The 23,874-nt window shown below is 44.7% G+C and overlaps 1 protein-coding gene across 1 annotated transcript in view; it reads left to right on the forward strand.

Annotated features, from left to right (window-relative positions):
* The window catches only part of LOC119386839 (uncharacterized), a 32,774-nt gene extending 20,543 nt beyond the window's left edge, over positions 1–12,231 (forward strand). The window contains exon 4 of the mRNA XM_049413262.1: positions 11,898–12,231. Coding sequence (XP_049269219.1) covers positions 11,898–12,221 — 324 coding nt within the window. The 3' untranslated portion in view covers positions 12,222–12,231. The remainder of the gene's footprint in view (positions 1–11,897) is intronic.
* The last annotated feature ends 11,643 nt before the right edge of the window (positions 12,232–23,874 follow it).

Here is a 23,874-nt window from a genome sequence, read left to right on the forward strand (position 1 = left end):
TTCCTTTTTCCAGAGTGACGAGTACTTCATCCGTGATCTATGGGCCAAAGCGAAGGAAGCCCTGAAAAACGCCACACAGAAGGCAACGTCATCCGTAAAAGGAGCTTACGATGAAGCCAAGGAACACTTAAAAAAAGTCGCAAACGAAGCCCAGCAAAAACTGAAAGAAAAGGCAGCTGAGATCATGTCCAAGATATTGACTAAGATTGCGGGCCAGTATGCCCTCGAGGACTCTATCAGTCGCACTGATTTTATGCAAATCCTGCGCGATCTCATCAAGGGAGCAGCACAGCGACTTTTTAATGTCGGCAAGGCTTTGGGGCAACTTGAGCACTGACACAAATAAAGCAGCAAGATAATTTGTATCGTTTTAAAAAAATTGCGTTATGTTTTCTCTCTCCAAACACTTGCAAATGCGAAACGCTATTTTGTAAATTATCCCCCATCACAGGGCTCCTTTTGACCACCGATAAATGTGATGAATTCGTACGCTTTCTTTCAACTACAGAGATTGCGGCAAAATACGGCTTCAAAACTACACCTGTTTTTTTTTTACATCGCATACACTTGTGCATCATTTTACGGTATACACGAGCAAAATTATAGTCTGCATTCTTGGTGATGTATAGTGAGCTCCACTATAAATAATAGATAGAAGCTGACGGAAAGAAAACAACTAGGCAAGAACGGTAGGACGTTTTTGCGTCTACAATAAAGTAAAAGCGTTTAGCGGCAGATTGCTAGCTATAGTACTGTATATTCGAAGAGACCTTCTTTGTGAGAGCTAGAACACAGGTATTTTTTGCCAGTGTGTTTTATAAAGTATTGGCCGGCATCATCTTTTTAAATCATGCTTCTGCGTGAGCACACGTGGTTTCATGGAACCCAGGATTTATATTGGCTTTAATGCAGCGGAAATACATTTAAATTTACTTCCATCTAAATTGATTTGTTTCCAGGGGAAACACCTCCTTTTCAGCCTTTGTTCTCGTACAATTGTTGGCAATGCCGCTATACTGTTATCAGAATAGGCAAAACATAGCGCAGTTCGAGCATAGCCTAGCAGAGCTTCCCACATCCATTATTAAAAAGAAAACAAAACGCGTGAAAAAACGTACCCTCGGGGAAAATATGGAGTCATTATTCACTAAAAGTCCGTGTTGTTTCGCTTAAAAGATATAGCGAACGCTGGCGCCGCGAAATTGTATGAAGCGAGCACGTACCAGCGACGTTAGCTGTTTTTAGACGTTAGCATCGAGCTAACGCGAACTCACGTAAAGTTAAGGCTTACTCTAAACCTAATGTCACATCACTGTCACAACAAATGATTCTATATATGCAATATAGGGGTCGATAGACCGCGATATAGAAGGAAATTTTACTTACATGCATGAGTATTTAAACGACGTATTGTGTTGACAAGAGCTATGTAGGAACGGACACCCGTGGAATGGCAATTACCGCTTCAACTATAGTATGACGGAGGAACGTCATCGCCTGCTTGGCTTAGAAAGTACCTTTGTCTTAGCAGTAACCACAGCCTAATATTAACACATTTTGGAAGAAACACACCCTTATTTTGTTTTATCGTACTGAGGAAGCGATGAGGCAACGTGAAGGCAGCCTCAGTAGGTATTAGATTTCAGAAGTGAGTTATCGCGCCCAATGTGACAGTGGGTAAGCCGTTTTATAATCTTCTTAGGTAGAGCAAGACAGCACTATGCAAAGCGAGGCTACGTGATAGAGATGGAATGCCATCGCAGGAGAGTTAGCCGCGGGGTCGGTAAAAGAAGGAAACCAGGTGTCGAGACGCAGAAGCGATTTTGACACATAACATAGAAGAGATTGTTGGCAGTCGCAACGTAAAATCTTTCGGCAAAGGTCGAAACAAGGCACCGTACACAAAATGCAAATATTTATTATAAGTCCTTATTCACAGCTTGTGCAACTATGTGATTCGTGCGTGCGTTAACTTCCTTTTCTTTGATGTGAGAGCAATTAGCTATGGCAAATATAGGAGAATCAGCGTGGGTACACACAATGTATATTCATCAAATTGAGGAGGAGAGCCAGGACACAATCAAAAACCTGGTGACATGCTTATTGCTGAAAACAAATACAAAAACCTAAGACAGCTTCCACCAATGCTGCCAAGCCTGACGAAACAGCGGATCTAGGCGGCCTTCCTTGTTTCTCTCTATTTTACTCTTTTTTTCTTCATCTCTTTCCCTTTCTCTTTGCTTTTTTGGCAAGTGGAATATTTCTAGACGCTGGTAAAGACCAGTGTGCTGGTTTAATAATATAGCGTACCAGAACAACAAGCATTTTAAACAAGGCTGTACTCATTCTTAAAAAAAATCGAATGCTCGAAGTGTAAAGAAGGCCCCAAAACACACAGATCCTTCGTTAAATATCTGATTTTGCACCGAAACCGTGCACCACGTACATGAAGTAAATACTGAAGGAGATGAGAAGGTTAGTCTACTTGAAACGTCAGTTTCGCGCAGTAAAATAATAGAAACTTTAGAGCTCCCTAATACCGCACTGCATTTTTATTGATATTGTGCATAGGAGAGATGATGTCATCACTGTCCCCGGCTACCCCGGTTCTCACGGCAAATAGCTAAACGTACAAAAAAGAAATGTAATAGAAGCTCGCCATGCAGTAATGTGAGCGTCTTATAAGTGATCAATCAGCTATGAGAAAAGAGCTTTAAATGTTGAGTACCTGCCTCAAGATAGCCTTCCTCATAGACAGCTTATGAAATGGAGTCTTGAACATTTTACAAAATTTGGAAAACCCCACAGAAATACACGCGCCGCTGTGACAAAGTGAAAAAGAAGCTTCAAGCTAGACGACGAGATACGTTTCAAAAGAGGATTTGGCGCTAGGCCTGTTGGTACATTGTTTGAAAGAACAACGGCCTCTCGCCTTGAAGGTCGCGTACAGAAGAGGACTGAATCACGAAGACAAACGCTGTGACCAGCAACAAAATTAATTCAAACAAGAGGCTTCGAAAGGAAATCAATGTGCACATAGGTCGCAGATAACCAAGTATAGAGATAAAAGCATGGTGAATGAGACAGTATAATAAAGCATTATTAAATAAGCCACCTCATCGCATGGTAACGATAGGGAGAGTACGCTTAGGCTCCGATTATGACGGTGTTTTCAATTTTGACATTCTTAAATCAGTAGCCTCTCGCATTTCGTGGTTATTCTACCGATAACTTGAGTATTGCTGAACACGGGTGAGCAACCGAACATTCAGCAAGTCGCAGACTCTATGCAAGACAAAGGGAAAACTTGTCTGCTTGTTGCAGTGTGCGGTTGTTGACCCGCCTCAATCAAGCACCAAATGCCAATGTTACACTCTGATAGTTTTTGTGCCACACTGGTGATGATGATTATGCGTCTTATTTTGTGGAGAAAGGGCCAATGATGGCCAAAGAGGGCCAAACGGTGTTTGATGTGTAGGAGATGATGAGGTCAATCACAATGACAGTGTGTAACGTTGGCTGTATATGAGCCTAAAAACTTTTGATGTAGATTGCGTTAAACATAAATACCTGTTATAAGAATGTTATCATTTCTGTAACATACAATGAATGTGCAAATATGGTATGCATAAATGAACTTGTCAAAGGAAAGTGGTATGAAGGTAGCACAATATACCTCGTCAGGGCCCTTGGAAAGAAGGACGACGAGTACGTGCTCTATGGTGTACAACTATCGCAGCAGCGGCCTCTCAAGGGAGGGCGTGCTACCAATTTTAAGGATAATATTATGCAGTATGGTGGTTCTGTTAACAAAATTTAGGACTACGTCTGTGTCAAATATTTGATCTCTTCCGAGGAACATTGCTGGGTGCAATGGAAGGTTTTCTCGGTAAGCCTGTTGAAACTACTTTTTTCTATGAGGTTCAGTTTGCAGACACTGTAGAAGGGCGTGAAGAACTGTAATGCTTCACAACATGCATTGCAAGTGGGAGGGTCCTCACCAATCAGCAAGTAGTTATTGGTACTATAGGTATGAACTATTCTTAAGCGGCAAATGACGACCTCACTTCGGCTGCACTTTGTCGTTGATGGCCGGTTACCTAAATAGGGTTTAACTAAGTGAAGTTTCTTTGATGTTTCTCTGTCCCACACGTTCTGCGAACAGCTTCTGAGTTTAGTGCGGAAGGGTGGTATCAAATCTGGTATCACAGCTAAGGAAATGTTAACACCTTTCATTCCTGCCACCTTTCTTCGACAAGGACATTCCCTTCAATCCCCCTATGACCAGGCACCCAACAGAGAGTGACATGCTGGTTTAACGCTTACATGTCGCATAAAACAGACTACAGATAGTTAATCACTAGAGTTTTATTCTTTTGGACTATTACTAAGGCTTTAATAGAGAGTCAGTAAATATTACGGCCTTTTCAAACTGAAGGCTTTTTATGTGCTTTGTGGCAGCTGACAAAGCGAAGGCCTCTGCTCTAAAGATGCTTATTTCCGGGTGCATGACTCCCGTTTGTAAATATGACGGGCCAATCGCTGCATATGCTACACCAGCATGCAACTTGGACGCATCTGTGTGAAAAGCTGGACAAGCATACCTCTCTTTAAGCTCAAGGAAATGCATACGGATATGCGTCTCTGGGGCATGTTTCGAAACTTCGACAAATAGCATCCCTCAGTCTATCTGTTGCCCCGACCGGGGCGACGGAAAGTTCGCTGGGGCCAATAGCGCATGTGTGAAGAGTGGGATTGCCATGTGTTCACAGAACCTCCTCACGCGCAAAGGGTTCTCTCACTGTAGTGCGCTTGCGATATAGGGCCGAGCATGCAGTGTCGATAATGACACAGTGATAAGGATGATATATGTTTGAATTCACCTTTCAAAAGTATGCAACGGTAGAGTATTGCCTCTGGAAATCGAGCGACGATTCGTTGGGTTCAACGTAGAGATTTCGCACAGGATTGGTCCTAAAAGCACCGGTGGCAAGGCGATTGCCTTGATGATGAACCGGATCCAATACATTCAGAGCACTTGATGCCGCAGAGGCATACACAAGGCTTACCGTAGTCCGAACGTGATCTAACAAGACTTTTGTGCATATTCAGTAGACACTTTGTGTCGCTGCCCCAAGTCGTGTCTGAAAGTATTTCGATTATATTCATAGTTTTTAGACATTTAACTTTAAACTACTTAATGTAGTCGAGGCAGGTGAGGTTTGAGTCTACTATTAGACCTAAAAATTTGTGTTCTGTGCTCACAGGTAGGAACTGTCCGTAAAGCTCGATGTGAGGCTCTGGAACTAGACTTCTCTTTCCTGTAAAAAGGACGCAAGAGCTTTTCGCGGGGGTTAAGCTTAAACCCGTTTTGATTAGCACATTTTGGCACTTTATTCAGACCCAGTTAGATATGTCGTTCACAGATGGCGATATTACATGACTTAAATACCATTTGCGCATCATCCGCATATGCGAAATAAAACATATTGCGTAGGATGAATTACGCAGGTAATTAATTTTTACAATAAAGAGCGTACAACTTAGTACCCCAACCTGCGGTACTCCAGTCTCCTGCACATATGGCTTAGATACCGCATTACCGATGTTTACTCGTAACGTACTAGTGCTTAGGTAGCTTTCGATAACGTTTAACACATTTCTACGGATACCAATTGCTGACAAGTCCTGTAGAATTCCAAAGCGCCACGGGGTATGATATACCTTTCGAGGTCAACGAACACTGCCAAGATTTACTGCTCATGAACAAATGCCTCGCCTGTGCTAGCCGCAATGCGGACAAAGCGGTCGGTTGTTGAACGGCTCTCTCTGAAGCAACAATGGTGTGGATCAAGCAAATTGTTCGCTTCAACATAATGCAAGGGACGGCGATTTATCATTTTTTTTAATAGTTTCATATGCAACTCGTGAGCGCTATCGGGCGGTAGCTTGCTTATGGATGTGGGTCTTTGCCCTGTTTTAAGGTTGGCACGATGATAGCCTCTCTCCATGTGGGTAGGAAGATATCCGGTGACCTAAATATTGTTAAGTAGCGCAAGCAGTGTCATCTGAGTGTCTGCATGGAGGTTTTTGATTATATCTTACACGACTCTGTCAGCTCCGGTGCTGAGCTTTTACATGTGTTTAACGCAGCTCTGAGCTCGGCCATGATAAAAGGACGGTTATATGGCTCATTTTGCTGACTGTTGCGGTTGATTGCCTTGCATTATTCGATTTCTTTGTATTTACGGAAGGATTCGGTGTGTTGCATGGAGCTAGAAATGCTCTAAAAATGGGCACCATTAGCACCTGCATGCTCTTCCAAACTGTTTCCTTCCTCACCTACCAAGGGCAACACATAGGTTTCCTGTCCCTTCAGCCTTTTTAGCCCTTTCCATACCATCCTATCCTGCGTATACGTATTGATGCCAGAGATAAATTTCTCCCACCTTTGTCTCCTGGCTGGCTGTCGGGCCCTATTATTTAGCCTGTTTAAATTCAATGAGACTTTCAGCATTTGGATAACGACGTGGTATGCCCCAAGCTTTATTTTGCTTCTTTGGATCCTTTCTGCAGTCTTCATTCCACCAGGAAACACGTATTTTCGATGAATACCATTTGCTTCGGGGATGAAGCTTTGTGCAGAGTCAATGATAAAAGCAGTAAAATAGATACCTGCGTCGTCTATGCTTAAATTCTTCAAGAAATCTTGCGACAAGCGAGTTGATTCCGGTGAGAGTCGACGACAAAGCTAGGTCCCAATGTCCATGATGTGTACGCTGAAGTCGCCGACTATTATATAGGGTTTGTGCTTGTAGGTGTTTTATATTGTTCTGTCACAATTATGAGTGATATTAGTCTATTGTCAAACCTGATATTTCGATTTTGCACGGTACTGTGCCGTGCGCACAGACGCCAAACGGACGCAAAAGCCTCGCCATTAAGGTGCTTCGCCCTAAAACACTGCTAAACCTCTAAGTTCTTCTGTTGATTGTCTTGGCTCCTTAATATTTCAGCCCTCGCCGTTCTTTCCCAATTTAATACCCGTCAGCGAAACATGCCTTGACTCTATTCAAGGTCCGCTAAATGCGACTAGAAGTTAACGGCTACTTAGTAAGGGATTTTCAGGGTAGGTCGGAGGTGGGGCGTTTAACAGAAAAACGTTTTAATACAGACAACTGATCAAAGGAACCGTTCTGATAGTGTTGGTGCATTCCATTCATAAGTGCCGATTTGGTCACCAAACTAATTTTTGACATGCCGTCGCGAGTTCTATCCAGACAGGCGAAAAATAACATCATGGTCAAATAACAAATTGGAACATGGGATGAAATAGCAGCGGCCCTAACCACGTAAATTACTGGACCTTCAGTTTTTCATGGTTATTAAGGCCTTAGAATAAGCTCTTAGATGCCTCATCAAACGCGAATAGTGACCTTCGGTGGTGTCAACACGAGTGATGCAAATAAATCATCATCAAGAGATGATGCCATCGAGCGGCAAAATATGTGACGTCATCATGACGTCATTATGATGTCGCTTTGTGAAACCTTGACCGATCAAGGAGGCAGCGCAAAGAAAAGGTGAGGTGCAGAAAGCTTGCGATGTCTGCGATTTTGGAGGCATTGGCACTGCGTGGGACACACTTCGTGAAAAAATTGAACGGCTAACATTTCATGTAACTCCCAAAAATAAGAATCTGTCCATTCGTCCTGTTCCATATCTAGCACCAATAAGTTCAAGACTATCAAGACATCGCCGTGCTCCATCCTTTTAAATATTATTTCTTCGTCGGTTCGCTTGGTTTGAGTGTGATCACACTCAGTGGCATACCGAGTGCAAAGATCGAAGTCGAAAGAACGTCGCATGGTAGTAGGATCCGGGGCAGAATCAAAAACATCTCTTTCGTAAGTTAGTTTTCGCATCGGTCCGCGGGCTTTGATGCTGAAATCTCCCGCATCGTGATTGGCTGCAATAATTTCTTACGATAATTTTTAGCGTAAGACGTTGCCATGCGGCTGTGCCACTTCGCTACCATGCGGCTGTGCATAAAAATTTATTTGTAATAGGGCCAAGCACGCCTTCTTACAAATTTTGATTAGAAGTTATTTCCTTTATTCGATACGAAGAATAAGTCATGAAGACATATGAGCCCTAATTTTCGGCTTTTTGAGTGGGTGCAAGCTGCTTTGATTTGGCTAAGTTTTGATAATAAATAGGTTGTAGCAGAGCCATCGGCAAGCAAAACCGTCTTGAGCGATGTTACTCAATAGAGAGTTTGAGAATTGGGGACCCAAGCCGCTGGGCCCCAAGCTGCGTTGGGCAGCCTGCTCTTGCGTTCGGAAGATCAGCAGAGTTTGAGAATTGGGCCAACGCAGTCTGTGTTGGGTCAAGCGCACGGAGCGCCACGCGTGACGAAATTAAAATCATGCAAGACGCGGTCCATATACTGCTTCGTGGCCCGCGATGCGTCTGTGTCTTCTGGCTGGTGACCCAAGACGCCTTGGGGCCCCACGCTAGTTTTCGAGTTTTGCGTCTTCGGTGAACGCGAGCGCAAGCGCCCAAGAGTGGCTTGGGTTCTGCGCATGCGCCCTGGCGGCTCGCAAGCTTCTTGGCTCCCCAAGCTCCTTGGGGCCCCAATTCTCAAACTCTCTAATATGACGTCCAATGACCACAATGATGATCAATGAGCGTGCTAAAGCAGACCTGGGACAAAAAAAGGCGCCTGAGATGGTGATGATGACGGTGAGGTTGAAAGCGCTGAAGTGTGAGCATGAACGCGTTTACGCTGGAGGCAATAAAATATGTGATGAATGCGCTAAAACAGAGCTATTAGCAAGCAGAGGTCCCGTGAATGGTTCTGATGATGGTGATACTGATGATAAGCAGGTTTTACTGATGATAAAGACGTTGTTTATGATCAGAGTTGATCACGATTGGCTGTGACTACAGCGCTCAAACATAGGCATCGGCAAGCGAAATTCCCATGTGCAATCAACAAGATGATCGACATAGCATAACTGGTGTTTACAGCGTCAGCATATACGGGTACTTGCTTTCTGCTAGAAATTAGGCTCTGTTCTTCAGCGTATTCCCTGCTTGGTCGCTATTGCTAATGCATATATGCACGACATTTATTTCTACGATTGGATTTGTCATTCGACACAAATTGTTCGAAACGTAATACAAGTGGCGTTTGAAAATAATGACCAACGTCGCAATTCGTTGCTTAAGGCTGCAGAATATCGTACCTCATGTTTCTAAAGGTCATGAGAAAATGGAATCCCGATACGTGTAAGTTGTTCTAGTCCTGAAATTATATCAGAACGGCATTGTTCAATAAAACCTAGCGTGATTCAACTAAACTGCAGAGGCCATTTCACAAAAAGGACACCAGAGGCAGGAACAGAGATTGTATTGAAATGGGACTGACAGCAGTGCATTCATATCAGTCGTACGAACAATGGTACAGATGACTTGTCTCGAGATATGTGCAGCACGTGGGGTGTATACGTGCTCATTATCTAGCACTGACCTTCCAGGAAAAACGTATTGATTGGCGAAAGAAAAAAAGAGCCCATCCAGATTACACGGTATAAAAAGCAGAAGCATCTCATACTTTTCACACTGTCGAACTTCGTTTGTCTCTGCAAGTTTGCTGTGGACTTCTACAGTTGGTAAGTGAGCTCCTGTTTTCCGTAATGCAATGACATTAGAAGAACTTTATTGGAGTTTTGAGGAACTGATATTTAGGGTAGCCGGAGTCCTCCACCCCCCCCCCCCAGTCTTCTCTGCGTTTTCTTTCCTACAGCACGTTGCATGAAAGCCACAAGAAACTGTGAAGTGGTACCTGCGTAAAAATGGTCAAATTTATTGACGTAGGTGTGAAATAAAACATTCAGCTCAGGATTACTGTATAGATTTATGATCTTTTAAAGATCTAATATTTTGTTAAGGAAGCCGAGTCATGCGCTCGCTTCATTGAGGCACAGCTTAAAATCAGAATAATGTAAAAATAATGCGGAAGACCAACAGAAAAGCCTCCCATAAAATTAATGCACTGCAAAATAGTTAACGATCCTTCTTTACAAGACTGACCTAGTAACAGTATAATGGATATCCGTAATTTAAGCGCAGCACAGTGGTCGCAACAATGTTACTCCTGTGTTATTCAATATCATAATAGGGAAGACGAAGCGCTAGCGAAGCTGTGTACATCAAAGTTGAGAATCAAACCACTTACGTATATAATGGATTTTGCATGTCAAAAAATAATATGTTCTACATTACTCGCAGTCACCATGAGGTCTGTTTTTGCCGCCATTTGTCTGCTGGGCATCGTCGCCTTTACCGGTACGTACAACAACCCTTTCATTGTAGAAAATTGCGAAATAACATTGTTCACTTGCTAGGTTATTGGATGTTCACAAAAGCGCAAAATGGTGTTTATGTGAAAGCAACAGATGGCTTTAAGTTGTGGGGCTGCGTTACCAATAACGCGTTTGTATTAAAAACATCACCACCATCATGGCAGAACACACCTACTGTGCATTCTTTCTCGCGGCGCCATCTGGAAGGCGTCAAATACCTCATGTTGTTTCTTTCATTTTCGCGCTAATATAGCCTTATTTTGCTAGAGATCTACATCAAAAAACGAAAATTTTATTTCACTACACGAATTCGGTAGACATAATTTTATAGATGTAAAAAAATCAGTACCAATCTGAAAATCGTTGCCTTTTTCAGGGTATATTCAACATGCTCGTTTTGTTGGCCACTAATCGTGCAAGTCAGCGTTATCCTTGTGTCGAACATTTGGCAGGGCAACTCAAAGGCGTTAATCGTATTGCTTAACGAGACAAGTCTCAATCCCAGTCGCAATTTGATGCGATATTTTCCGCTATTCAGCGTGATACTGTCTTTTGAAAGCGAGAATTTAGATAACTCTAGCCATTGATTTAACATAGACTACGCGGAATGTACGATAAAGAGTGACTCTTGTTTTTTCCTTCAGCGAATGCGCATGCCCTTCCCGAACAAAAGCCAAGTGTTGACGTAGCGTTTAAGAGCGCCGCTCAAGAGGCCCTTTACTTGGGTGAGATCCTGAACGACGCGGCGGAGGCTCTAACTGAGGACGAAGAGCTGAAGGCTGCAGTAAGTGGATAAGAAAGAGTGAACATGCAGTGCGTTTTCATAGTCCATACTTCCTGTAATCTCATGTGCTGCTTCGGAACTGACTACACACATTGTTAGAGAATGTTTCCATTTTCTTATTGTCAACGTTTATTAAAGTGTAAAAACTTGCCTATCTCTGAAACATACGAAGTGAGAGCAAGATTTGCTTCCTCAAAGATCGCATTGTCTTCTCACCGTGTAACATGCACTAGTGCCAACTCCTACGGCAATATAAATGGCCAGATGACATTAGGAAAATTTGCAGCGCAAAATAACACAGGGACGAGAAGGGAGGACACAACACGTGCGCCTTCTCGTCCCTGTATTATTTTGCGCTGCAAATTTTCCTAATGTCTTACCAACAAGGCCGAATTTCTCCCCTTGGCCAGATGACGTTCTTGTGTCTCATTTGCTGCGGCGTGGTATCTAGAGCAGGTGGCAGTTCTTTGCAAAATGACGTAATGTTCGGTTCCATTGCCATTTTATCCACAGTTGTAAGTTTCTAAAGGAGGGCCAGGTGTTTATTAATTTCTTGAGCAGTAAGCTACACTAAGTGTGCCAGTGGTGTACCTGGAAACATACCTTGGGAAATGTGTCGGGGAACGGTGCGCGCACACATATTTCTGCTACTATTGGGCACTAAAACTTCTATATAACGTATATTTGAATTCAGTGCGCTGAGTTTCCATAGCGGTCTCTTTAACTTGCTTTCCTTGTTTCAGAGTGACGAGTACTTCATCCGTGATCTGTGGTCCAAAGCGAAGGAAGCCCTGAAAAACGCCACGCAGAAGGCAACGTCATCCGTAAAAGGAGCTTACGATGAGGCCAAGGAACACTTAAAAAAAGTCGCAAACGAAGCCCAGCAAAAACTGAAAGAAAAGGCAGCTGAGATCATGTCAAAGATATTGACTAAGATTGCGGGCCAATATGCCCTCGAGGATTCTATCAGTCGCACTGACTTTATGCAAATCCTGCGCGATCTCATCAAGGGAGCAGCACAGCGACTTTTCAATGTCGGCAAGGCTTTGGGACAACTTGAGCACTGATGTAATAAAGCAGCAAGAGAATTTGTGTCGTGTAACAAATATTGCTTTATGTTTTCTCTCTCCAAACAATTGAAATCGCGAAACGCTATTTTGAAAATTATCCCCATACCACAGGGCTCCTATTGACCTCCGATAAATGTGATGAATTTGTATGTGCTCTATCAATTGCGGAGACTGCGCAAAATATGCGTCATACTTACACCGGTTTCTTCTTTTACACGGCATACACTTGTGGATCATTTTAGGGCATGCTCCAGCAAAAGTAGTCTGAATTTTTGGCGATGCATAGTGAACTCCAGCTTATGTTTGAAAGAAGCTGACGGAAAGAAAACTAGGCAAGAATTAATAGACGTTTTCGCGCTTACAATAAAGTAAGAACATTTAGCGGAAGATGGCTAGCTATAGCACTGTATATTCGAAGAGACCTTCTTTGTTGGAGCTAGAACATAGGAATTTTTTCCCAGTGTGTTTTAAAAATCCTTTGCCGGCATCATCGTTTGAAATCGTGCTTCTGCGTGAGCACACATGGTTTCATGGAGCCCAGGATTTACATGGGCTTTAATGCAGTGCAAATACATTTAAATTTACTTCCATCTAAATTGATGTCATTCCTGGGGAAACACCTTTTTCCAGCCTTTGTTCTCGTACAATTGTAGGCAATGCCGCTATAGTGTTATCAGAATAGGCAAAACATAGCGCAGTTCGAGCGTAGCCTGGCAGAGACTCGAGATCCTTTATTAAAAAGAAAAAAAACGCGGAAAAGAACGTACTCTCGGGAAAAATGTGAAAAAGCCGCGCAGTTTCGCTTGAAAAAGATATAGCCAAAGTTGGCGCCGTCAATCCGTATGAAGCGGGAAAGAACCAGCGACGCTAGACTGTATTTAGATGTTAGCAGCGAGCTAACGTGAACACGTGTAAAGTTATGGCTTACTCTGAAGTTAATGTCATATCATTGTCCTCATAAATGATTCTATATATGCAATAAAGGGATCGATAGACCGCAATATTGAAAGAAATTTTACTTGCACGCATGAGTATTGAAATGACGTATTATGTTCGCAAGAGTTATGTAGAAAGGGGCACCCGTTGGATGGCAATTACCACTTCAACTATAGTATGATTGGCGGAGGAATGTCATCGCCTTCTGGGATTAGAAATATGTCTTTGTCTTAGCACTAACTACAGCCTAAGGTTAGCATATTTTAGAAGAAGCACACCCTTTGTGTGTTTTCTCGTACTGAGGAAGCGATGAGGCAGCGCGAAGGCAGCCTCACTCGGTATTAGATTTAAGAAGGGAATTCTCGTGCGAGAAGTTATGGTAGGTAAGCCGTTTTATAATATTGTTAGGTAGCTACCTGACAGTGACGTAATGCCACGCCGCAGGGTTAGCCGCGGGGTTGGTAAAAGAAGCAAACTAGGAAGTCGAGAGGCAGAAGCGATACGGAGACATAATTTAGAAGAGATTGTAACCAATCGTAACCAAGAATATTTGAGCAAAGGTCCAAACAATGCATTGTACATAAACTGCGAATATTCATTATAAGTTCTCACTCACAGATCTCACTCCAGTTCTCACTCACTCACAGCTTGTCGAACTGTGTGATTCGGGCGTGCAATAACTTCGTTTTCTTTGATGTGAGAGCAATCAATTATGCCAAATCTAGGAGAAACAGCGTAGGTACACACGAGGTATAGTCATCAAATTCAGGAGGAAAGCCAGGTCAGAATCAAATACGTGGTGACTTATATATTGCTAAAAAAAATAAAAGTAACTTAGGACAGCTTCGACCAGTGCTGCCAAGCCTGAGGCAAAATTGGAGCTAGGCGGGCTTCCTTGTTTCTGTTTAATTTACTCTTTTTAAATGCGAAGCGTTTCTTAGCGAACCTTTGAGCGTTTCTATCTATCTATCTATCTATCTATCTATCTATCTATCTATCTATCTATCTATCTATCTATCTATCTATCTATCTATCTATCTATCTATCTATCTATCTATCTATCTATCTATCTATCTATCTATCTATCTATCTATCTATCTATCTATCTATCTATCTAGCCGCCTACGTCTGGGTGCTCTCATGATCGCCTCCTTAACTTGGTGTAGACCAAAATTGGCATGGGAGGGTAAGAGGATTTGACGAATATGACCGCCGGGTAATGACATGAATGAAGTGAAAATCCTGTCGCATAAGTCGTCAAACTCTTTCCTGTAGACACGTGTGGCACATACCCGTTTACCACGGGCCGCGGCATACGGGTATGCGCCACATGGATGAAAGAACTTTATTGTTTGTCCGGCAGATTAACGGCCCGGGCTCAGGTCTCCCATGTCGGGACGTGAAGGCCTTGCCTCTCCGCCGCTTCACGGGCCTGCTGGACTGCCCAGAGTTGGTCGGCGAGCTTGGAGCTGCGCAGAGCGGCTTCCCACCTCGCCGAGAGAGCATCGGGATTAATACGTTTGGCTTTAGCCTTGCATTCCCAGAGCATATGCTTAAGCGTAGCTGTGTCTGTCTGGCAGACCTTACAGATGCTGGTGTTATAGATCTCGGGGTATATTCGGTGATATAACAGTGGATTAGGGTAAGTGTTCGTTTGCAGCTGTCGCCAGGTAACCGCTTGAGCTCTGCATAGATTGCCACGAGGCGGAGGGTAGCATCGCCGGGCCAAGTAGAATAAAAATTGGGTTCCTAGAGGGAATCAAACCCAAGCATTCTGCGTGGCACTCAGGTATTCTACCACAGAGCCACGCCAGGTTTTCTCGACTCCGGATGAGTACATTAGCAAAAGTTACGTATGATATTCCATGATTCCACCATGAATTGCACTTAGTTTCGATAATACTGACGTATGTAATCTAACATGAGGGCTGATGTTAAATCACAGCATAAGTTACCCCTTAAAGGCCAGTATTGACGACGTGCCTAGTAAGCTCACGATGTGCACACAGCTATTCCACTTACAAAAACATGTCGATCCACCTCGTACCGCTTGGCTCATAGCCATAAAATTCCGCATAGAAGTACTCGCTGACTGTGTAAAACCGATTCCCACAATGCGTAAGATATCCCAAATTTTTTTTTCATCTCTTTCTCTTTCTTTCTGCTTTTTTATCTCGTTTTCGTCCATTTTTCTTGCTATTCCCTTCTCTCTCTCTTTCTCGCTCTTCATTTCTTTTCTTGTCTTTCTTCCCTTTCTTTTTCTCTCTCTATTTCTCGCTTCCTCTTTCTTCCTAACTCTTTCTCTTTATTTCTTTCGCTCTCTTTCTTTGATTTTCTCTCTTTGACTCTTTTGTTCTCCCTTTGTCTTCTTTCCCTTTCTTTCGCTCGATGACTTTTTAATGGTTCTATAAATGTGTGCGCGTGGGATATTTCTAGACGCCGGTAAATAACAGCACGCTTATGTTATAATATACCGTACCGGAACAACAAGTATTTTTAACAAGGCTGTACCCATTCATAGAAAAAACTGAACGCTCCAAGTAGGTTAAAGAAGGCTCCAGCACACACTGATTATTCGTTAAAGGGACACTAAAGGCAAATAGTAAGTCGACATTTATTTTTGAAATAGTGGTCCAGAAACCACGCAGTGCTACTTTTGTGCCAAGGAAGTGCTTACTTTTAAATAAAATCACGTTTTAGTGGTCCGCATCGTGTTAGCGCACTTCACTTCACCCGCCTGAAAGCGGCCTTTCCCACGTCACTGTTGTCGTGCCCAATGTTGCCCGCCTTTACTGCGCGACGGCGTGCACTGGCGGCGTGCTCCATTCGGGCATCCGGCAGCATCACATGCATCAGGCATTTTGGCGAACTTTCTGTCAGAGCGACTTTTCCGAGTCATCTGACACACGCGGCAGTACGCGATACCGAAACTACCACTCAGACGCGACCGGCTAAGCGAAGCAGGACGCGGGTGAAGAGCCGTTCGGCAAAAACGGAACTTTTGAACCACGCGCGCCGTTCCCCATGGCAACACCAAAGAGGTTCTTTTTTCCAGGAATCAAACAGAAACGAACAAGCAGCATTTTATTACGTCTCTTCATGCACAGAAAGTTCTTTTTTTTTATTGCAGCTAGTTTAATTACTAGTGAAGAATTGTAGTCGGACTCTCTCACGTCATCGGGATTACTTTCAAAATGTCCCACTCGTGGCGCTCAACTTGTGATACACTTAGCTTAATTTCACGGTAAGTAGGGCACTGCTGTTGATAATATTGCCGTTTTAGACGTTGTCATACATTGAGCTTTCACTCTGACATAAATTGTTATTTGCATTTAGTGTCCCTTTAAATGTTCCATTTTGCACCGAAACCGTGCACCATATGCATGAAGTAAATCCTGAAGGAGATTGAGAAGGTTTGTCTACTTGAAACGTCAGCTTCGCGCTGTAAAGTGATAGAAACTTTAGAGCTTCATAATACGCTACTGCATTTTTATTGATATTGGGCATAGGAGATATGATGTCTTCACCGGCACCGGCTACTCCGGTTCTCACGGCAAACAACTAAATTTACAAAAAAGAAATGTAAAAAAAGCTCTATTTTGCAAGTGCTAGCTATGACAAAACACATTTAATTTTGAGAACCTGCATCAAGTTAGTCTTCCTCATAGACAGCTTATGAAATGAAGTCTTGAGCATTCACAAAATTTGGCAAACCCCGCAGAACGACACATCCCGACACATCCCGACAACGACACATCCCGAACGACACATCCCGACAAAATGAAAATAGAAGCTTAAAGCAAAATGTTATAATTTTCGCAAGTTCTCATAAGCACATTTCATGCCACAAAAGTAATGTGTTTTCCGTGTGCATCTTGCACAGACCACTAAGAACGTACAATGATCTGTTTTCACCTTCGTCCGTCACTGCTGCGACCTTGCTACATTCGACGAAGCTTCTCGTAATCATATTTTCAACATCCCGATAGATGTACGGTTTATAGTTAAGCTGTAAATGGCTATGTTTTCGCGGATCGCATCCGCAGACAAAATAGGCGTAGAACGACAAATTTCCGCGCTCATCGCTCCTCGCTTCTCGCTCCCTTGCAACAGGTTCCCACGCAACCATCTGATCGCGCCCTCGCCAACGCCGATGCCTGTTTCACACGTGGTCGCTATACTCGGCGGCGGTAGGAATGCGTGTGGTTAGCTCGGAGGAAGAACAGCCGGAATTGAAGGAGCGCCAGTGTGCACAGAAACCTGTCTGTACGTGTCTGTAAATGTCCCCAATACTCGCCTTCGGCTAAGGGGTCATACAGTGTTTGCAATCGATACGTATTTATTTCATGCGAATAAGCTTCAAACTTCAAAAAAAAGCGCGAACGGTTGCGAAAACGATGTGATAACGATGCCACAGAACACCCAGCTGCAGCCGCTGCCTTCATCGGCTTCTATCTTCAAATATTGGAAGGGCTCTTCCTTTATTCTATAAACAATGCTGCCTTGTTTCATGAAAACTTGGTATCTGCTTAACTAAAGCCAGGAACGTATTTGACGGTCTCGGGTACATCTTTTTGAGTAGCTTACAGAAATACCAGTTGAGTCCTCGAAGTTAACATAACCTTGTGCCGTTCATATGCGGTTTTGGATATGCTAACAGCGTAGGTTGTCAACATAAACGACACGCGACCACTATTTAAGGCGAAAGTCTGAGATGGCGCATCAAACGCGCATAGTGAGCAGTGGTGCTTTTCGTGTCAGCATGAAGTGCTGCTAAAAATCATCACAATGAGATGACATATTCACAACATCTAAGAATGCTAAAATTTGTGACGTCGCTATAACTTCCCATGATGATGTTTTCATGCATGACATCGTTCTCTTGGCTAAAGGCGGGCCGATACCGTAGGCGCTCCAAAACCACGTAAGGTGCAGGAAGCTCGAACACCTCAGACCTCGCAGCCACTTCAAAACCACGTTAGGGGCAGAAAGATTCAGGGGGGATCAATATAGTCAACTGCAAAGAGGAAGAAGAAGAAAAGAAGAAGAGAATAATGTCTTCGAGTCGTCTTAGGCCAATTCAAAAGGACAGTGTGATTTCTTTGGTCAGCCTCAAAGACCTCAGTCTGGACATTCAGAGAGTAGGAAGCAAAAAGAAAACTTCTCCATAACAACTGCTAGTGGAATGTCTACCCCGGTCAATCAATCAATGTAGTCACTATAGTTGAGAATCATGAGCAATGAACCGTCGAGCAAATTTTACTGCTGCCTTGCTAAGACCACAACTGCCGCACTTGAATTAGTTCGAAATGCAAGTAGGTGGCCATGCACTTTTGAGTCCTCTGAAAAAACTCCAGCTACACAAATTATTCCGGAGTTCCTCTACCGCCTCTGTCATAGTTATATCACAGTTTCTGTCAATGCGCCATAACTTTCAGAAAAGTTCTTTTTACTCTAAGAAAGAGACAAAAAAATCTTTCGCAGTTTGCACATCCCGGCAGGCAAAACTCAGATAAGCACGAAAATAACCCAACAAGCAGAATCTGCAGCTCACAATGGTGACGATAAAATTCAAACGTGGCACATGCCCTAGATGAAGTGCATAAAATAAGATGGTTCATGGGAACTGGGAAAGCATAGACACCATCAAAGCCAACGGCGACGGCCCAGGGACAGTCCCACTTCGTTTGGCTATTAGGTGGCAATGTTCTACACGTCGGCAGTGTCAATGCACATAATGAATGAAGTAGCTGATAGATAACGCTTGGCGTTCCGCAACGTTGTGTTTCAGGCAAAGAGCCACACGCCTCAACAAAGAAGCATTACGACAAAGCCTGCCGCGTTTTTATAAATTGAGATGACATCGTATAGAGGAGCCACTAGAGCTTCCCACATATTATGTAGATGTACGTGAAATAAACAGCAGGGACTATAGGTTTTGAAGTTGACAGCAGCCTTTAAAAAATCAGACATGAAAATAATCAATGTTTAGCAACTGCATTTGAGTTAAAACTAGTAAACCAGTTATCACAGCATGGACCTTAAAGCAAAAGCAGGCAAGCATTAGTGTTGATTACGGTATCTGTACCAACAGTTTATAGAAACACAATACGGCGCCTGTTATTCATATAAGCATGTAAATATTGAAGACATGCGAGAGGAATGCTATGTATCAAACGTATCGTCAAGAGTCCGGCCAACAAAACCACAAGCATCCTGATGATATAGCGCATGGATGACAATTTTGTTTCCGCGAAGCTACAGACAGAAGCAGAAACGCCTTTTTTTTCTTTTTTGAGGTGATTGTATGGCGCCGATGGTGTCATGACATTCTTTATTGTGAGGTATGAAAAGAATAAAGCCTCAGCTCTAGTTGCATGAGTCTTAACGCAGGTTTGCCTCTGTAGCGGTGAAAGAGCAAGGCATTCACCAGTGCGACCATCTCTTGGTGCGAGGCGCGAGCGCTGATCGCGTGCTGTGGTTGCAGAGCCTTTGTTTCTGGCTGTACCTGTGGTCAGCCTGCTACCAGACGTCGTCAATAAACCCCCTTTCAAAGTGGTGAAGGTGCTGGGTAGTTAAATCTGGAACTTCGAAGCCGAAAGCTGCCCACTGCGCCGACAATGCCTGATCAGACCACCGAGCAAGGCACCGCCTAACAAGGCACGGCCCAGTCGCCACTAGTCATTGTGCCTACCACCCTGCGCCAACGCGACCCCCCCTTCTTCAACGGCACCGAGGACCGAGATGTGCAATAATGGCTGCTGTTATTTGAAAAGTTGAGCGCCGCCAACAAGTGGCACGACCTCTCGAAATTGGAGTATGTCCCATTGTATCTCAAAAACGTCGCCAGCCTTTGTTTCCACAACCACAATTCGGAATTTTCCATGTGGGCCACTTTAAGATCCTCTTGGCAGCAGTGTTTGGTCGCCCCGCAGTACGCAAGCTCCGCGCCGAACAGCACTTACGCGGACGTGCGCAAAAGCAGGGCGAAAACTTCACCAGCTACATCGAAGATGTTATCGATCTATGCAAGCGCCTGAACGCTGAGATGACTGAACAAGACAAGATCCGACATATCTTTAAAGGCATCGACGATCATGCCTTTCAAATGTTGCTGGCGAAGGACCCACGTACCGTGTCCGAGCTTGTGACCTTGTGCAAGAGCTTCGAAGAACTTTGTATGCAAGGTGTCTCAGTTCGGAGGTCGACGACAGCACATGACTGCTTCGCCGCCCCACGCTGAATCCGGAGCTAAACGCGTTGGTTCCTCACCTTGTTTCGGACAGCGTGTTCTCGGATGCATTTCACGGTTCTATCGACAGCGATCTCGCTCCGGCTCAACGAGAGCCGCTTCTTACCCTGCTGCACGAGTTCAGACGTTCGTTTGAATTCCCCCAAGCAGCGCTAGGTCAAACAAACACCGTTGTTCACACAATTGGCACTGGAGACAATACTCCTTTTCGCCAGCGCCCATATCATGTGTCACCAGCGGAGCGTCGCGTCATTACAGAGCAAGTTGACGACATGCTACAGCGCGGAGTCATCAAGCCTTCTTGTAGCGTTGGTCTTCGCCGGCTGTACTCTTAAAGAAGAAAGATGGTTCCATCCGATTCTGTGTGTTCTACAGGCACCTAAACAGCATTCCGAAGAAAGATGTTTACCCTCTTCCCCGCATAGACAACGCGCTCGATTGTCTCCAAGGTGCCGAATTTCTTTTTTCGCTAGACCTCAGTGCGCGTTATTTGCAGATCCCAATGGCCGAGCCTGATCGCCAGAAAACATCGTTAGTCACACCGGATGGCCTCTACGAATTTACAGTAATGCCATTGGCACTTTGTAATGCGCACGCAACGTTGGAGCGAATGATGGACAGCATTTTACGTGGTCTCAAATGGGAGATATGCTTGTGGTATCTTGACGCCCTTCACGTTTTTTGACCTGATCTCACCATGCATCTCACTCGTCTGCGCAATATTCTCCAGTGCCTTACCGACGCAAGCCTTCAGCTTAGCCTGAAGAAATGCCACCTCGGGGCTGGGCAACTCACCATACTTGGTCATGTCGTTTCAAAAGACGGCATCCTCCCCGACGCTGACAAACCTCACGCTGTTGCTGAATTTACAAAGCCGACTACAATTAAAGAACTTGGGAGCTTTGTGGGGCTTTGCTCGTGTTTATGTCGCTTTGTGCGGAACTTAGCTTCCATCATCTCCCCGCTCACCAAGCTCCTTCCTGTCCCTGCGGATCTTTCGAATTGGACACGACCTGTGACGAATCATTCACTATACTGCGCCAATTGCTTACTTCGCCACCCATCCTGCGCCATTACGATCTAACTGTGCCAACCGAGGTACACGCGGACGCCAATGGCGTTGGACTTGGTGCAGTACTCGCGCAACGCATACCTGGTTTTACGGAGTATGTGGTCGCCTATGCCAGCCGCGCCCTCACTAAGGCGTAAGCCAACTACTGTGTAACCGAAAAGGAGTGTCTCGCGATTGTGTGGGCGTTATATAAGTTTCGCCCCTATCTCTACGGCCAAATTTCGACGTGGTGACTGACCATCGTGCGCTCTGTTGGATGGAGTCGCTGAAAGATCCTTCTGGTTGGCTTGGACACTGGGCACTTCGCCTGCAAGAATTCGACAGTCGCGTCGTCTACCGATCAGGTCGAAGGCACTCTGACGCAGATGCTCTCGCACGATCACCCGTGAAATCAGATGAAAAGGAAAGCTCAACCATTGACTTTCCCCTCACTGCTGTTAGTGTCACCGATATGCCATCTGAACAGAGAAAGGACCCTTGGATTGTCTCTTTCTTGAATATGCTCTCCGACTTCCCAACTTTCGGATACCCGCGGGCTCTTCGCCGCCAAGCAACGCATTTCGCAATACGGCTCGCGCTGCCATACCGTCGCAACTATCAGGTGGCGGGTCGTAAATGGCTGCTCGTCATACCCACCCATATGCGGTCTGATGTCTGCGCATATTTTCATGCTGAGCCGCAGCATGCACACGCTGGTGCGCTAAAAACGTATGAACGGATCCGCGAACGTTACTACTGGCGGGGTATGTACACATTTGTGCGAAAATACGTTCGCTCATGTTCATTGTGACAACAACGGAAGACATTTCCTCATTCATCCGGTCAACTGCAGCCTTTACCATGTCCTGCATGCCCATTTGACCGTGCTGGGATGGACCTATACGGCCCACTTCCGTGCTCTGTTGCTGGTAATCGATGGGTGATTGTAGCTGCCGACCATGTGACAAGATACGCAGAAACGGCAGCGCTACATTCGGCTGGTGCTCGTGCCATTGCTACCTTCATCTTGTATCGGTTGGTTCTTAGTCATTGTGCACCACGGAAGCTACTGAGTGACAGTGGTCGCGTGTTTTTGTCTGAAGTACTACAACGAACGGCCGAACGGAACTTTTCAACCGCACACTGGGAGACATGCTTACTATGTATATTGATTTTCACCACTCCAATTGGAATATCATTCTCTCTTCCGTGACGTACGCATAGAATACTGCGACGCAATCCACAACAGGCTTTTCCCCATTTTTTCTTTTGTATGGCCGCGAACCACGCAGCACCCTCGACACAATATTGCCGTAGAATCCAGACGCCTCACAATTCAGCCCAGTTTCCGAAATGGCTGAATATGCTGTTGTCTATGCTGTGTTGAATATGCTGAATATGAGTGTTGTCAGCTCGCACGCTCATTCACCGCGGATAATCAAGCCCTCCAAAAAGATCGCCATGACCGTGAAGTGGTCCAGGACACTATCCCTGTCGGCTCTCTCGTGTGGCTTCGACTGCCTTTTCACTCTCCTGGCCTGACTCCCAAGTTTGCACCGAAGTATACCGACCCTTACCGCGTCATCAAGTGCCCCTCTCCTGTTACCTGTGTGATCGAGCCGGTCAAGCCGTCCACGGACAAGCGCCGTCTTGGTTGTGAGATGGTCCACGTCAGTCGCCTCAAGCCATGTTACAACCCTCCTGTTTCTCGTCACCTTGAGTAGCCAGGATGGCTCCTCTTCGTCGCCGGGGTAATGAAGCGGTGAAAGAGCAAGGCATTCACCAGTGGGACCATCTCTTGGTGCGAGGCGCGAGCGTTGATCGCGAGCTGTGGTTGCAGAATCTGTTTCTCGCTGTACCTGTGGTCTGCCTGCTACCAGAAGTCGTCAATAAACCTCCTTTGAGCCTTCTCAATTTTTAGCGATCCAGTGGTGAGTAGGGGGCACATGTGTAGACAGGGGAGGGTGAGATCCTTGAAGCTTGGGATGCAGCAACTTGCTTTTTCAATGATTAAAACAAGAAAACTGACTCTTCAATGTTTCAACGCTTAGTTTCTTCGGGGTTCTAGCATCAGTGCTAATTGCTCGATCATTACTAGACGAAAAATTCACCGACGATTATGATCTGCCTTATGCGAATTCTGAGCGCAGCTGTTTAGGTGTTTTGATTTTGCGATATATTGAGTCACACAATTAGAGCGAGGCATATATGTATGTAAAATTACATAGCACGCCATGAGTAGCGTGAATGGCGCGGACAATTTCGTGTAAACCATTCTACGTTGTCACAAACGAGCGCTTGATAAAGCGCGCGTGCGGCCGCTTTCAAACGGCAGCGGGAGAAGGCGGCGCGAGCCGCTCGCCAAAGAAGCGCGAACGACGGAAAAACAAGTATCAAAAGACGCCGACGCG

This window comes from Rhipicephalus sanguineus, chromosome 3 (assembly GCF_013339695.2).
Source record: "Rhipicephalus sanguineus isolate Rsan-2018 chromosome 3, BIME_Rsan_1.4, whole genome shotgun sequence".
Lineage (NCBI taxonomy): Eukaryota > Metazoa > Arthropoda > Arachnida > Ixodida > Ixodidae > Rhipicephalus > Rhipicephalus sanguineus.